At 37.7% G+C, this 13,945-nt stretch overlaps 1 protein-coding gene across 3 annotated transcripts in view; it reads left to right on the top strand.

Moving 5' to 3' along the window:
- Nucleotides 1-13,334, top strand: part of Vta1 (vesicle trafficking 1) — a 56,591-nt gene extending 43,257 nt beyond the window's left edge. The window contains exons 6-8 of one of the 3 annotated variants that reach the window (XM_076926915.1): nucleotides 1,896-2,072; nucleotides 7,487-7,573; nucleotides 12,831-13,334. In XM_076926915.1, the coding sequence (XP_076783030.1) occupies nucleotides 1,896-2,072; nucleotides 7,487-7,573; nucleotides 12,831-12,976 (410 nt within the window). In that variant the 3' untranslated portion in view covers nucleotides 12,977-13,334. The remainder of the gene's footprint in view (nucleotides 1-1,895; nucleotides 2,073-7,486; nucleotides 7,574-12,830) is intronic. The other 2 variants (XM_076926917.1, XM_076926916.1) reach the window with 2 other exon arrangements.
- The last annotated feature ends 611 nt before the right edge of the window (nucleotides 13,335-13,945 follow it).

Below are 13,945 nucleotides of genomic sequence, written 5' to 3'. Positions count from 1 at the left end.
CTCCAGCAAAACTTCAGGTAATTTAGTGAATAGGAAGGTAAAGAATATTCTTGTCTTGCTACTGATTTTAGTGAAAGTGTTTTGAGTTTCTCTCCATTAAAGTTGATGCTGGATACGAACTTGCAAGTATTTCTCTTTACTATGTTGAGGTATGTCCCTTTTATCCGTAGCCTCACCAGTACCTCTGTCACGAAGGGATCTTATGTTTTGACAAAGGTCCTTTGGCATATAATGAAATGATAATGTGTTTTTGTCTTTGGGGCTGTTTATATGGTAGTTTACACTTAGGAACTTATGTATATTGTTTGAATATGTGTGTTTGTGTGTATGTATCTCAGGATGAAGCAAACTTGATCATGGTGGATAATCTTTCTTAAATTCAGTTTGCAAGTATTTTATTGAGAATCTTTTGCATCTATGTTCATAAGGGATACTGCTGTATAATTTTTTTGAGTGTGTGGTTTTAGCATTAGGCTAATGGCTTCATTAAAAAGAATTTGGAAATGTTCTTTCAGTTTCACTTTTGTTGAATAATTTGAGGAAATGATGTTAATGTATCATTAAGTTATTAATATGAGATGTCTTCAGTTTTTTGATGTAGCATTTAGTCCTATGAATTTGCCTCTTAGAACTGCCTACATTGTTACCTTAAGTTTGCAAATGGTCAATTTTCATTTTCATTTAACTCTAAAATGTTTTTAATTTCCTACTTCATTACTATCCTGGCCCAATTTACATTCACTAGTGAGTTGTTTAGCTTCTGTAACATTGTGTACTTTCTGTCATTTCTTTTGTTGTTAATATCCAACTTTAATCCATGGTAGTCAAATAGGATTTAGTTCTTCTATATCTGCTAAGACTCGCCTTGTGTCCCAATATTTGTTCAGTTTGGAGAAAGATCCATAAGCTGCTGAAAAGAAAGTGTATTCTGTAGTGTTGGGTTATAATGCTCTGTAGATGTGTGTTGGGTCCATTTGATTTATGATGTTACTAAACTCTAGCATTTCTCTGTTTCATTTTGTCTGGATGGTCTGTCTATCTATTGATGAGAGTGGGATATTGGAGTTAGGTGCCCAATATCAGTGTGTGAGGATTAATATATAATTTGAGATTTAATATGTTTCTTTTATGAAATATAGTGCCCTTGTGTTTTGTGTGTAAATATGTAGAATTGTAATATCCTCCTGGTGGGCTTTACCTTTAATAAATATGTAATGTCCTTCCCTATCTCTTCTCAATAATTTTGGTTTGAAGTTCGTCTTATCAGATACTAAAATGACTATATGTCATTGTTAAGAATTCTGGATATAGGAAAAGGATTTCAGTATATTTGAAGTATAAATATATTCACAAAGTTGTCTAGAAAAGTGTTTATCTCAGAGTAGTAATTTGATATACTTTTTTTAAAATTTTACTTTTAGAGGTATATATAATCAGACAAATACTTAGAAATTTGATAGAAAGCAAAATATTGCATTTTACTTTGAACAGTAGTAATAGATCATCATTTAATAGCCTACGTGTAGAAGATAAAAGACGGTTATCAAAAAAGTCCATTTTTGACAGCACAAATGTGACCTATTTTACCAAAAATGACCTTAGTTTTCATTTGAAGTTTGTTTGTTTTATAGAAATAACCGTGTGTGTAACGAATGTGTAGACCTGGTGGACGCTGTCCAAAAGAAATGGTGTTCATTGTCAGCCACAAACTTCTTAAAAAATAAACAATTTAAAAATGTAACAATGATTTCAAGAAATAGCCTGCTTATTAGCTACGTGTAGATGAAATTGTATTTGTAGATTCCTTCTGTCATGTGAGAGTAGAGGAAAGTGAAAGTTATTTGGTCGTTGAATTTCAAATCCCTGCTTCAACAGTTTACATGTCTTATATACAGATGTTGAAGAAAATGAAGATGTTGGTGCAACCTCTCTGCCCACCCAGCCACCTCAGCCATCGTCATCCTCAACATATGACCCAAGCAACTTGACAACAGGCAGCTACAGTGGGATACAGATTCCTCCAGGTGCACATGCTCCAGCTAATACCCCTGCAGAAGTGCCACACAGCACAGGTATAAACACAATACTCTGTCCCCATTTCATAAAAACTGCAGAGTTCTGAAGCTGCACATAGGTTAATGAGTAACCACAATTATGGGGACCTAAATTCTGATCCCAACACCCACATAAAAAGCTGGCCATGATTACACACACAGCTATCACCCCAACATCAGGAAGTGAAGAGACAAGCGTTGCTGAGGCTTGCTAGCTGGTAGCTTACATCCAGGCTGTTTGAGAAATCCTACCTTAAAGAAAAGCTGAGAGTAACAGAGCACAGGAGACCAGTGTCCTTCTCTGGCCTCAGCACACAACCATTCTCATAGACTGCATATACTTAGACCACACACAAGCACCATCCTCACACATACGCAGACACCGTGCACATGCACCACATACTCACACGTATGCCACAGTCAGGCGTACACACAGAGTGTTTTTAGGAAGGCACTCCACTCATCTCTAGTCCACATAATGACATTGACAACTGCTGTGACACTGTGCCCTTACATCTTGGGCTTTCATTTGCCAGCCTCATTTCATCACAACTTTTTAGGTCATCTTATATGGGTTTCACAATTAGTTAAAAATTATTTTCACCATTAAAATAGCAATTACATTTTTTCTTCCCATTTTAAAACTTAATGTTTTCTGTTCATATTGTTAATATATTGCTTTTATTATTGATGAAACTGATCGTTTTATCCTCAATCTCTCTTGTGTTATTGTGTAGTGTAATTTATTTGGCTTACAAGGCTTTAAGGTTTGTGTCGTGACACAGCTAGGTCAGCCACTGTGAATTGGTTTAGTACATATATTATAAAACACTGTTTTGAATGTTTTATAGTCTTCGAATGTGGGAAACATTCATTGTTTTTAATCTAGAGTTGTCGCTTCCCGTTCTGACCCGCAGAAAGGAGCGATGTAACACACGGGATTCTTCTCAACCCAGTTTATTCAGGAACCTTTTACAACAATTCTCAGGAAGCCCCTCTCCCGTCTCTCAGTCCTTTTAACCCCGTGCCTGTCCACTCCCAGCCTGCCACATGGGCCCTCATCATAGGTGCGCGTCAAATGGCCTGATCTTGCGTAGCTGCGACTCTACGCAGTAGCAAACTGTGGATGTGGCTCTTTCGGGTATATGAGGAAGTCAGGCGCTAGTCCTGAGACTTGGCAGCCGTCCTGGGCGCCATCTTGGGTTGGCCGCCACACCCACTCCTCACATAGAGTGCTTAAGCAAAACCAGCTACCCCAGTGAATCTGCAAGAAGACAATTCTGGTCAGAATGTACCTGACTGAGTAAACTCTGGCATTCCTTCAGAAGCAGCATACCATGCATTTGAAGCAGATCCCAGTGTCTTCTGGTTCCCACTAGAGTATAACATTGCCATAGCTCAGCTAGCATCCACTTCCCTCACCCTATGGCTTTTTTCTTTCTAGGGTGAAGTTAGTACCTATTTTTCGTGCTTAATTATTAAAGAGGGGAAAGCATAAAATTGACTGGTACTTAGACATAACACAAAAATACGCATTCCACAGATTCATGTCCTTCTTTTCCTCTTCCGTCCTCTGTGCCAGAGAAACAGAGCTGTTTGTGACAAGTTAGTGAGCATTCCAAATTCTTTTGTGAATCAAGACAAATGTCATATGTGAGTGTAGAGTGTATGGAAAGATTATCTGGAAGGTACTACTGTAGAAAGAGATCTGAGGGCGGGCAGTTCTGGAGTAAAGTTACTAACGCTGGATCCATACAGACCTGGTGTATGTATAGGAAATAACAAACCATACTTTTAGTTGGGGGACTGTTTAATTGACCTATGTGAAATTAACATTTTGTACAGTGAAATCATTAAAATCTTGATAGCTTCATGTGGTCACACTAATAGTCAGAACTTATTATTGTGAATATTCATGATAATAATAAATATTAGAAAGTAGGCTCTAGGAAGTGTTCTAGTGTGCACAGTGCATCTTGAGCTGGTTATCTGAGACTTGTGCTGGTTGTGTGTTCTGTCTCTCCCTACCTGCTCATATGTGTATGAATGTAGCACATTTTTATATCCTGATTATCCCTTCCCCACATCCTCTTTCATTCATCAAAGAAGCAAATAAAAGTAAAGACCTTCTAAGAAACATACCCAGTGAAGAGTCAGAATTTGAACTCAAGACTCTGGCTTCATTGAGTTAGTTAGGAAGTTGCCTCCTTCTGTCTGTGTCCCTTATGTGTGATCCTTGGGAGACAAGGACCTAAATCTTTTCCAATTCAAACCTGCTTTCTCAGTGGCATGCCTCTATTTAGTTACTGATTTTTGATGCCGGATCTCCTCTTAACTTATTTTTTCTTCTGGTACATTTATTCAGTTCGTAGCTGTCAAATAAAAGAAAGCAATAACATTTTTAGTTTATAAACATAACAGATGTTTCCCCTCTGGCCGTCTTTAAGAGTGATTTACCTTCTCTCATGTAATAGGTCCAGGATGCACTTTTATCAAAGGGAAATCCTTCAGATAGCTGAAAAGAATAGTATGTACTCATTGACAAGCTTTAGTTCTTCCACAGAAAAGGAGGGCAGGAATGGTGGTTGTTTCACATGGTGACATTAGTAATGTTCACTGTGTCTCTCAAAATTCAAAATGTGTGGTTCTCGTAGGCTGTATCACAGAAGGCCTTACCAGAAATTTAACTTGATAAAATGGTACAACTATATTACTACTGCTAGCCTTTTTTTTTTTTTTTCCAGAGACAGAGTCTCACTATGTAGCCCTGGCTGGTCTGGAACTCTCTATGTGTATAATCTGGCCCCTAATTCATATTCACCCTCCTCAGGAGTACTAGAATTACAGATGGGCACCACCACACCCAACCTCTGCTAGTCTTTTGACCTCTCACCTACTCCACTGCAAACCTGAGCTCTGTGAGGAACTGGAGGGAGAAGTTACGCTCTTGGGTTCTGTGAGGTGTCATCATCTGCTTGTTGACATCCTAGCCTGTGTTTTTCTCTCAGTGCCATTTCCCCTGGTTAGATGGGGGATCTGTCATATCCGTTCTGTTTTCTTACCTTTGCTTCTGGTGTTCTTTATAGGTTAAAGTAGCTGTGTCTGCCTACGTTTGCTAGGGTCTAACTCCACTCCATTTCAAGGTTCTTTTGAAAGCTGGGAGACAATCTTCCTTAGCTTCCTAATTACCTCTTATGTCACCCTTCTTTCTATGCCATTTAGCCTGTAGAACAAGATATTACTTAACAAAACAATGTTAACAGTATTCTTGAACATGTATGAATGCCTTCTTAATATGCTGCATAAGTGTGGCTATAACATTTTATTGCATTTTATTAATGAGTAACATAAGGAATTAATGTCCAAACTCACTGCTTTCCTCCCAGGAGTGCATTGTAAAAGATCACCTCACTCCAACATATTATAGTCTAAGAGTTGCAATCGTTGTGTAGATTGCCCAGAGTGTCCTATCCAAATCCAGAACAGAGAAAAAAAATAACAGATTAGAGCACCTAGTGAATAAATAGTAGCCTAAAAAACATTACCAACTAACGAGATATTTTTGAGCTTACATCAGTCCAGTATTCTAAGCTCCTGGTGGTGGCAAAAGGGCTTCAAGACAAACAGGAAGAGACATGTCCAGACTATCCTGCCTCAGGCGCAGATGACAGCTGAACGACTGACCAAAAACTTAGTAAGATTCACATAGCCTTTTAAAGCATTATTCACATGACATACTGCTGTGGAAATAAGCAGCCTCTGTGAATCCTACTGTGTTCTTAATACAGCTTGTTCATAGGACCTGTACGCGGAATTATTAAAAGTTGCCATAGAATGCTGGCCAGAAAGTGTGCCCTCCCATGAAGGAATCTGTTGAAAGTGTTAGTCTGTGGATGAGTATGGGTTGCTGGGGAAGGAGTAGTGTTACCTGCTTGGAGAATGTGCATAGCCATGTGCATGCACTTAAGATATAGCTATGAAACGCCCTCCTAGGCTCCAAACATCCCGCTCACATCTCCTGACTTTCTCACATTTGTCTTTCGTTTTGTTTTATTTAGTTGTTTTTTGAGACAGAGTCTCACTGTGTGGCCCTGCTTGGCCTGAAACTGAAAGAGATATGCTTGCCTCTGCCTCCCAAATCCAGGGATTAAAGACATGCACCACCACGACCTGATTTCTAACATCCTTTTTAATGTCACCTTGATATATGCCTTTAAAGGTTTGTATGGGAAAGTATGGCAAGTACTAATTGCTCAGTATACTTTGTTAGCACTTATCAGAATTAAACAAAAGGTCACTGAATTTGTGCAGCATAAATTTCATATGTCTCCTGGCTTTTCAGTAATAGGTATACCCACTGTAGTTCTGTGCGTCGTTTTTTTAAATAGTGGATTGGCTTTTAAATAGTGATTTTAAAATAGAAAAGAAGGAGCATTGTAAAGCCATTAAAAAGAAAGCAAGAATTATATTGTTGATCTGGAATTATAGCTGCTAAGCCATAAGAGCAGCAAAGCAGACAGAGTAGTATACTATGTAGAACTAATTTTATTGCAAGACACATGCATACAGAATTTTGAGTTTTCAGAAATCACTTAACTTCTGGAGTTAATCAGCTTGTCTTCATACACTTTCCCTGCTGTTGAGTCAGTGCAGTCTTGTGTATGAATTCAGTGCGTTCTGCTGTTTTAGATGAGTAACAGGCAGTCCCTGGAGCCTATTCCTAGGTACTCATTGACATGAAAGCTTTGACAAGTCTTGACAGGAAGTCAAACTAATCATTCATTTACCTATAAAATAACACCTTAGACACATCAGCTGGAGAATTTCAGTGTTCAGCTTCACATACTTATGAACTATATTTTTCTGCTGACTTAAATCTCATTTATGTCTCTTTGACCTCACGGTACTTAGCAGGCTAAGAGATTAAAAGATGAGAAGGGAGTCTCTTCCTTTAAAGATATATGGCAAGCTTTAAGAAGCAGTTGACCACTTGGTCATGTATGTGTAAGTAATATGATACGGTATGAACAGCTCATTGTTATGTTTATGAATGTGAGGATATGTGTATATATTTATATATACAGATATATGTAATATGTAAAAACATTGAAAAAGAAGCAGTGAATTTGAGAGAGAGTAAGAGGGTACATAGGAAGGGTTAGAGGGAGGAAAACGAATGGGGAAATGATGTAATTAAACCTTAATTTCAAAGAACAAAAAAATTGACTCACTAGTCATGAAGGTTAACACTCATATTTTCCTGCATATTTTCTGTTCCAGTTTGTAAAATAAGTTCAAATTGATGTGTCAGAATCAATTAAGGTTTCAAGAAAATGTTGAAATAGTGACATAATTGTCAACCCTTGTCTTCTTTCCTGAAATGAAATTAGGGAATGAAGCACTTTCTGTATATCTCTGGTTTTGATTCACAGGTGTAACGAGTACTGCTGTCCAGCCTAGTCCACAGACTGTCTCAGCTGTGCCAGCCATTGATCCTGACCTGTACACAGCTTCCCAGGGTGAGTCAGCTGCTGGCTATAGGCTGCATTGTCTCACTCCTTATTTGAGATGGTGTTTGTAACTGTTCCTTGAAAGGACCATATAAATTTGAGTATCTAGGTTATTGAAACAAGCATTTTTCACTGTGTCTGCTAGATTGTCATGGGAACCAAGATTCTATAAGATGGTCCCAGGGACCAAGATCCAAAGATACTTCCTTCCTCCCTTTCTTTCTTCTCTCTGTCTCTCTCTGTCTCTTTCTCTGTCTCTCTCTCTGTCTCTCTCTTTTCTTCCTTCCTTTCTTCTTTTTTATCTCTCCTTTTTTCTTTCCTTTTCTGCTCTGTCTTTTCTGTTTTGTTTCTGTACTTTTGTTTCTCTTGTTTGTTCTGTACTGGATATAATGACACCAATGTCTAGCCACAGCTACTGTGGAAGCTTAAGGTTACCTTTCTTCATTTCAAAATCAATATGTCCTGTCATTATCGTTTTTCTTTTCTACACTACACTATTAGATTGTCCAAAAAGGAAAGAGCTAACCATGATAAAAATCAGCATCCCTGTCTGCGGTTAAGTCTTTGCTTGGCTCACACTTTAAGTGACTGGCATGATGATGTAATCTTTTACTTTTTTAATTTCTTTCTACTTTTTTGCCTTTAGTTAAATTTGAGGTATATTTTAACTTTTCATTCAGAGTTTAAATCTTCTTATGGCTGATATAAAACCAAAGAATGGTATTAGCAGAAACACATACCCTAATGTAACAGAATAGATAGTAGAAAAATTAACTTAGATCTGTGAATCTCCAGTTAACCTATTCTCAACAAAGAAGCCAAAACCACATTGGAAAAAGACACCTCTTAAGTAGTCAGTGCTGGGAAAACTGGATATCTTACAGAAGGCTAATGTCATCCCTTCCTAACTCCTGTACAAAATCAAACCAAGATTGTTTGAAGACAAGACTTAACACTTGAAAATTACTGGAGGAAAAGAGAGAGGAAATGCTAATAGATGCAGATGGACCAGTGACTTTATATGTATGTGGCTCCTGAGGGACAGCAAGTGAAAGCCAGAGTTGACAAATGGGAGACAGCCCTTAGGATGGGGAACATATTTCCTAACTAGTCAACTGTTAAGTAAAAATAAAACAGGGATGAAGTCATTGAAAGAGAAAAAAAAAACTTTGAAAAATTTTATTCAAAATAACCTCATGCCTAGAAAGAAAGTCACACCCCTTTTGATGTTTATCCAGAGAGTCGGAGAACCTGTGCCCACAAACTACTATACACCTACTTGTTAATGCTGTCCTTATTCAGAAACTGAGGAGAAGTCAAGATCTCTATCACTGATAAAGGGATAAAGTGTTGAATACCCTGATATAATATTCTCCCATGTGAAGTACCAATGAGCTGCCCACCCTTTGAAAAGAAAAGAAAGGAAAAGAAAGGTGTCTATTACTGTATGAACAGCCCACTGTCTTAAGTAGTCAAGTGTCTCACTAATCTAAACACACTGCAACAGTGTATTTATATGACCCCACGTTTATATGGAGGGCTGGGATGGGTTTTTGTAAAGACAGAGAGCGTAAGCTGCAGTATATGAGTAGAGAACCGAAACTAAAATACCTCCAGACCTCCGTGGTGAAACGTCTCTGCAGCTACTTCCGATGTGCTTCTTATTCAACGCAGTGCTTGATTCAAGGCCTGAGGAACCAAAACAACAAATGCAAAGGGCTCATACATACGGTGTGATCCCAACTGTGACACAGACAGGCAAGAGAGTGGAGACAGGGAACAGATTAGTAGTCATCAGTTGTGGTGAGAAAAACACGGATGAGAAGGGTAAAGAACAAGAACTTCACGGCTGTAAGAAATATTCTGTTAGGAACAGAAGGGGTTTATAAATTAGTCCAAGCTGATCAAATGCACAAAACCAAAAGGGAACCACACAGTGGCCTCGGGGGTCGCAGTGTGTCAGTGAAGGCTCATCAGTTGGAAATGCAGTCAGGTATGAGAAATCTGTGTTTCTCAATTTAGCTGTGAACTTAGAACTAATCTTAAGAAGTTCTCTATTATCAGAAAAGTAATAGAGAGTTCTGTATTGACTCCAGCTCTCACTATCTGCAATTCCTGTGCCCGTTTTCTACTCTGCCTTCTCTCTTAGTGTTTAATAACTCCCATGCTTCAGAAGTACACCTGTTGTGCTAATGTGACTGATTACAGAGAGGAAAATGGAAAGCTGAAAAGTTTCAAAATTTAGTATGGTTTTTTTACCTTATATATTATTATAATATGAATTAAAACTAATTTCAATGTTTTTGAGTCTTAAATGTTATATCTGAAAAATATTGAATATTGTCATTATATTCAATTACAAAATATTGAAAAAAATGAAACTACCTATATCCATAATTATCCATAATTCCTCTTACCATAAATGGCATCTTTAAACAATGCCTTTTTATAAGAATTCAGAACTTTTTTCTGTTTTCTCTGCCTGTGTCTTGTGTTGCACATTCAAATCAGTAATGGAGTATATGCTAGTGAGGTTACACAGAGCCCTTGACATACTAATTTATAAAACTGTCTACAGATATTGGAAAGTCTATCCTGGAAATATTTCTGGTTATGCTCTGCAGTGCACATGTATCTTGAAAAAGGGTGCTTTTGTCAACTGTGTACTCAGTGATTTCACTTTACACCTGAAACTGTCGTTGGCAGTGCTTGGCCTGCTTCCCTCACCACAGCAACAGAGACTGGCAGCTGAGCAGCTATTCTCTGCCTGTTCTGGGCCTGCTCTGAGGGGAGAAACACTCTCATAATAGAGTGGGCTTGGTCCAAAGGATCACAGACTACCTGAGAGAGATGCCAGGTTAGACATCACCCCCTGGGACCATGTCGTGTTTTCTCACCTGTGCTGCCTAAGAAAACGGCTTTATTTGGTACAGTGAGACCATCTTTATGATACTGAGTAAAAAGTTAGGTACACAGATGTTAAATTCTCCTCTCTTGTTGTTTCTGCCTTCACTATTGAAATTTTATATGATAATTTTCAAGAATCATAAGTAGGTGACAAGATTTTATTTTTAATTCATATTAAAAGTTGAGTTTCTGTATTTCATTGTGGGTGACTTAATTATATTTCTTAAATGAAGGAAAGCCTGATGTGTTACAAAAAGTAATTATTTGTCATGGCATGGTTAACTTCTTTAAATTGTTGAGAAAAAAAGCCTAACATCTCTATATGTCTAGAAATTTTGAATATGAATCTACATGTTGATTTCTACCATCTAGTTACTATCTTTTATATGTGAATTAATTAATGTCTTATGGGTCTCCATAAACTTCATATGTCTGTATTTTTGGTAGTGATATTTCATTTACACTATTAATATTGCAATGATTTTTATAAGAAAATGCAGTGTGCTTTAGTTTTATTATTGGTAGATCAGTTTAGTTTATGAAAATAAAATAGTGATGCTTTCTTATTTTGTACCTTTTCTCTTACTAATGAATGTGATACTGTAAAGAGGAGGTTGTTGTGGGCATCAGCTCCTTCCGGCAGTGTGGTACAGACAGCCTTCGCCTTCGCCTTTGCATTGACGTTCACTCAGAGGGAGAAGCTGCGAGGAGCTGGGTAGTGTTAAGGTGCACCCCATCTACAAAATGTTGTACTCTAAGAAGTTGTGTGTATCCAGGTGGCCAGAGCCTCAGTAATTTTGAAAAATCACTGAGGAATCTTGTAGTTATTGTCAAGCAAAACATAAACTGAAGTGCACCTGACAAAATTGTGAACAGAACTGAAGATTAGTGTACTTAGGTTTTAGTGGGTGCTGAATAACAACTCCACAAACTACTGAGAAATGGTAGTGGATTGTGCTTGAATATTTAATTTACAGTTGTTGTTTTACTCATCTGTTGATTTGAATTACTTTTAAAGCAAGTGAGAAATTCAAGGAAATTAAAAGAATTTTCTGATAAAATGAGAATGTCTAATTGCTTTAATGTTTTACTAATTCAGTGATTTTTTTGAAGGCTTACTCCATGTAGCACCCTGCATTTACTGTATATAAATTTGTAAGCACATGATCTTAAAATCTTGGATTTAATAAGTATTTAAGTGTTCATGGGTTAGATTTAGAATGTGGGGGATTACTGACAACAAAGGCAGCCTGTCTATACTCAGTTCAGTGAGCCACTGAGCTGGGAACCACCAGCTTCCTCGCACAAGTTAATATTAAAAGTACATTCGTTGTGTCACTGTTGATAAGATTTACTGTGTGCCTACTACCGTGGCTACCTCTTTACTAGGTAGTGTCCTACTTCGCTATCTGCATCAATGGCAAAAATAAATAAATAAATAAATACCATTTAAAAATAACCTGAGGGAGGGGGGATAACCTATGAGTCAATACAGCCTTTAAAACACCTAAAGTAAGCCACCTGCCCATCTCTCTGTGCTTCTGCCTTTTTGTCAGGAAGTGTGCCTTACCATCCTCAAAATCTCTAACACCATAAATGAGTGAATGAATGAATGAATGAATGAATGATTGTTTGGTTTTTTCCAAAGACAATACACTATATCTGCTCTTTATCTTACCATAGAAATACATATATATAAAGACATATATACTCATATCTTATATTAAATGAATAATGTATTTCTACCAAAATTAGTTAGGCTCTTGCATGTTATTTATCTATAAATAGAAAACTGCTGGAAATAAAGTTTGAAAAATTGTTTTGTAATGACTGTTTTTGTTGTTAGTGGTATGTTTTAATGATAAAAATGTGGAGGTGGCCTGAAGTAAGTGTCTTTTTCCATGGACAAAGTGAAATGCAGAATATTTTAATGCTTAAAAAAGGAACCATAGCTCTGCAGACTCTGCACACACATACACTTTTTTGGAGGATATATTTATTCTAGCTCAAATGAGGGCTGAAGGGTTTAGTCTGTTTGTAGTGTTCCATGAAGAGAGCCCGGCAGTCCATGGCAAATACCAACCTGCTTTTCTTGTTTCACACAACCAGGGCTTTGGTTTTATTTCCCTTCACAGTTAATTTGCTAAAATACAGACTTCTGGTTTATTACTTATTGATAGAAAGCTTTATGCATATGAGGTATTTTATTAGCAAGTGTCTGGTTTTTAATCGTAGCAAAACAAGGATTATTCTCTTTACATAAGTGTAAATACATTGCTGCATCTTGAGTTGAAATAGGTACCTAAGGAACAGCACAACATGATGTAATTTGTGCTGTGTCTGAATGTGCTTCTTTTAGGGGATGTCCGCCTGACCCCAGAGGACTTCGCTAGAGCTCAGAAGTACTGCAAATATGCTGGCAGCGCCTTGCAGTACGAAGATGTGGGCACCGCTGTGCAGAACCTACAGAAGGCTCTCAGGCTGCTGACCACAGGCAGGGAGTGAGGCCTCTTCTCGGAACCGTGTGCTTTCCACCTAGAGAACTAACAAAGTCCATTATACTCTCCTCAGCCTTTCAGGAGCATGGGTTTGCAGAAGACCTCACTTCCCCTGAGTAAGACAGTGACTCCTGTGTGTTTCAGAAGCATTTATGGGCTGCCTCGGCCACTTGTCATTGAGTGTGTAGAGCTATCAAACCCTGCTATAAAATGTCCTTGTAGAAAATCATGTTGGGTATAATATGCTTTCTTAATTTATACACACTAAAGGAAGTTTTTGAAAAATCTGTAATATTTGGACAAACAAACCATATTATGTTGCTTTAATATTCTAAATTAAACTTTTAATAAAGGTTACCAGAATATTCTGGGTTAGAGATCCTGGTTTTTTTTTCCCTCCTTAGGATTTGCAAGACAAATGTGAGCATCCAGAATGATTAGAGAGATTAAATGCAGTTTATATTCATGTTTAGATAAAAGTCAAGGAAGGAGAACCCAAGTGGAGAGGTAGAATCACTGTACTCTAGAAAATCACACTGGCTTCCCAAGATCCTCCTGCCCGCTGGCACATACAATGGATTGCTATTCTTCAGTTAACTTGTGTATTAGCAAGTGAAGAAAAGAATTTTGTCCAAATGTTTGCATACTCAGTGCTCTAAAGATTCTCTTCTGCTCTTGTGGAATCATAGAGTGTAGATGGAATGATAAAGAAGGCCATAGGATTTTGGATTCCTGCTCAAATTGATATGTTTTATAGGGCGTATGCACTGCCTGCATGAAGGTGAATTTGGCAGATTCACCTGAAATTTTTCTGGTCTTTGTCACTTATGCTATTTGGACTGGAATTCGCTAGGGCACATTATCTCTTATTATAGGATGTTAGACCATGGCCCATAGGCTCTGTTAACATAGCATCAGGACATAGGTCGGCTCTGTTAACATAGAGGGCATCGGGACATAGGCTCTGTTAACATAG

Source organism: Arvicanthis niloticus, chromosome 28 (genome assembly GCF_011762505.2).
Source record: "Arvicanthis niloticus isolate mArvNil1 chromosome 28, mArvNil1.pat.X, whole genome shotgun sequence".
NCBI classification, from domain to species: domain Eukaryota; kingdom Metazoa; phylum Chordata; class Mammalia; order Rodentia; family Muridae; genus Arvicanthis; species Arvicanthis niloticus.
This window is presented reverse-complemented; position numbering and strand designations above follow the sequence as displayed.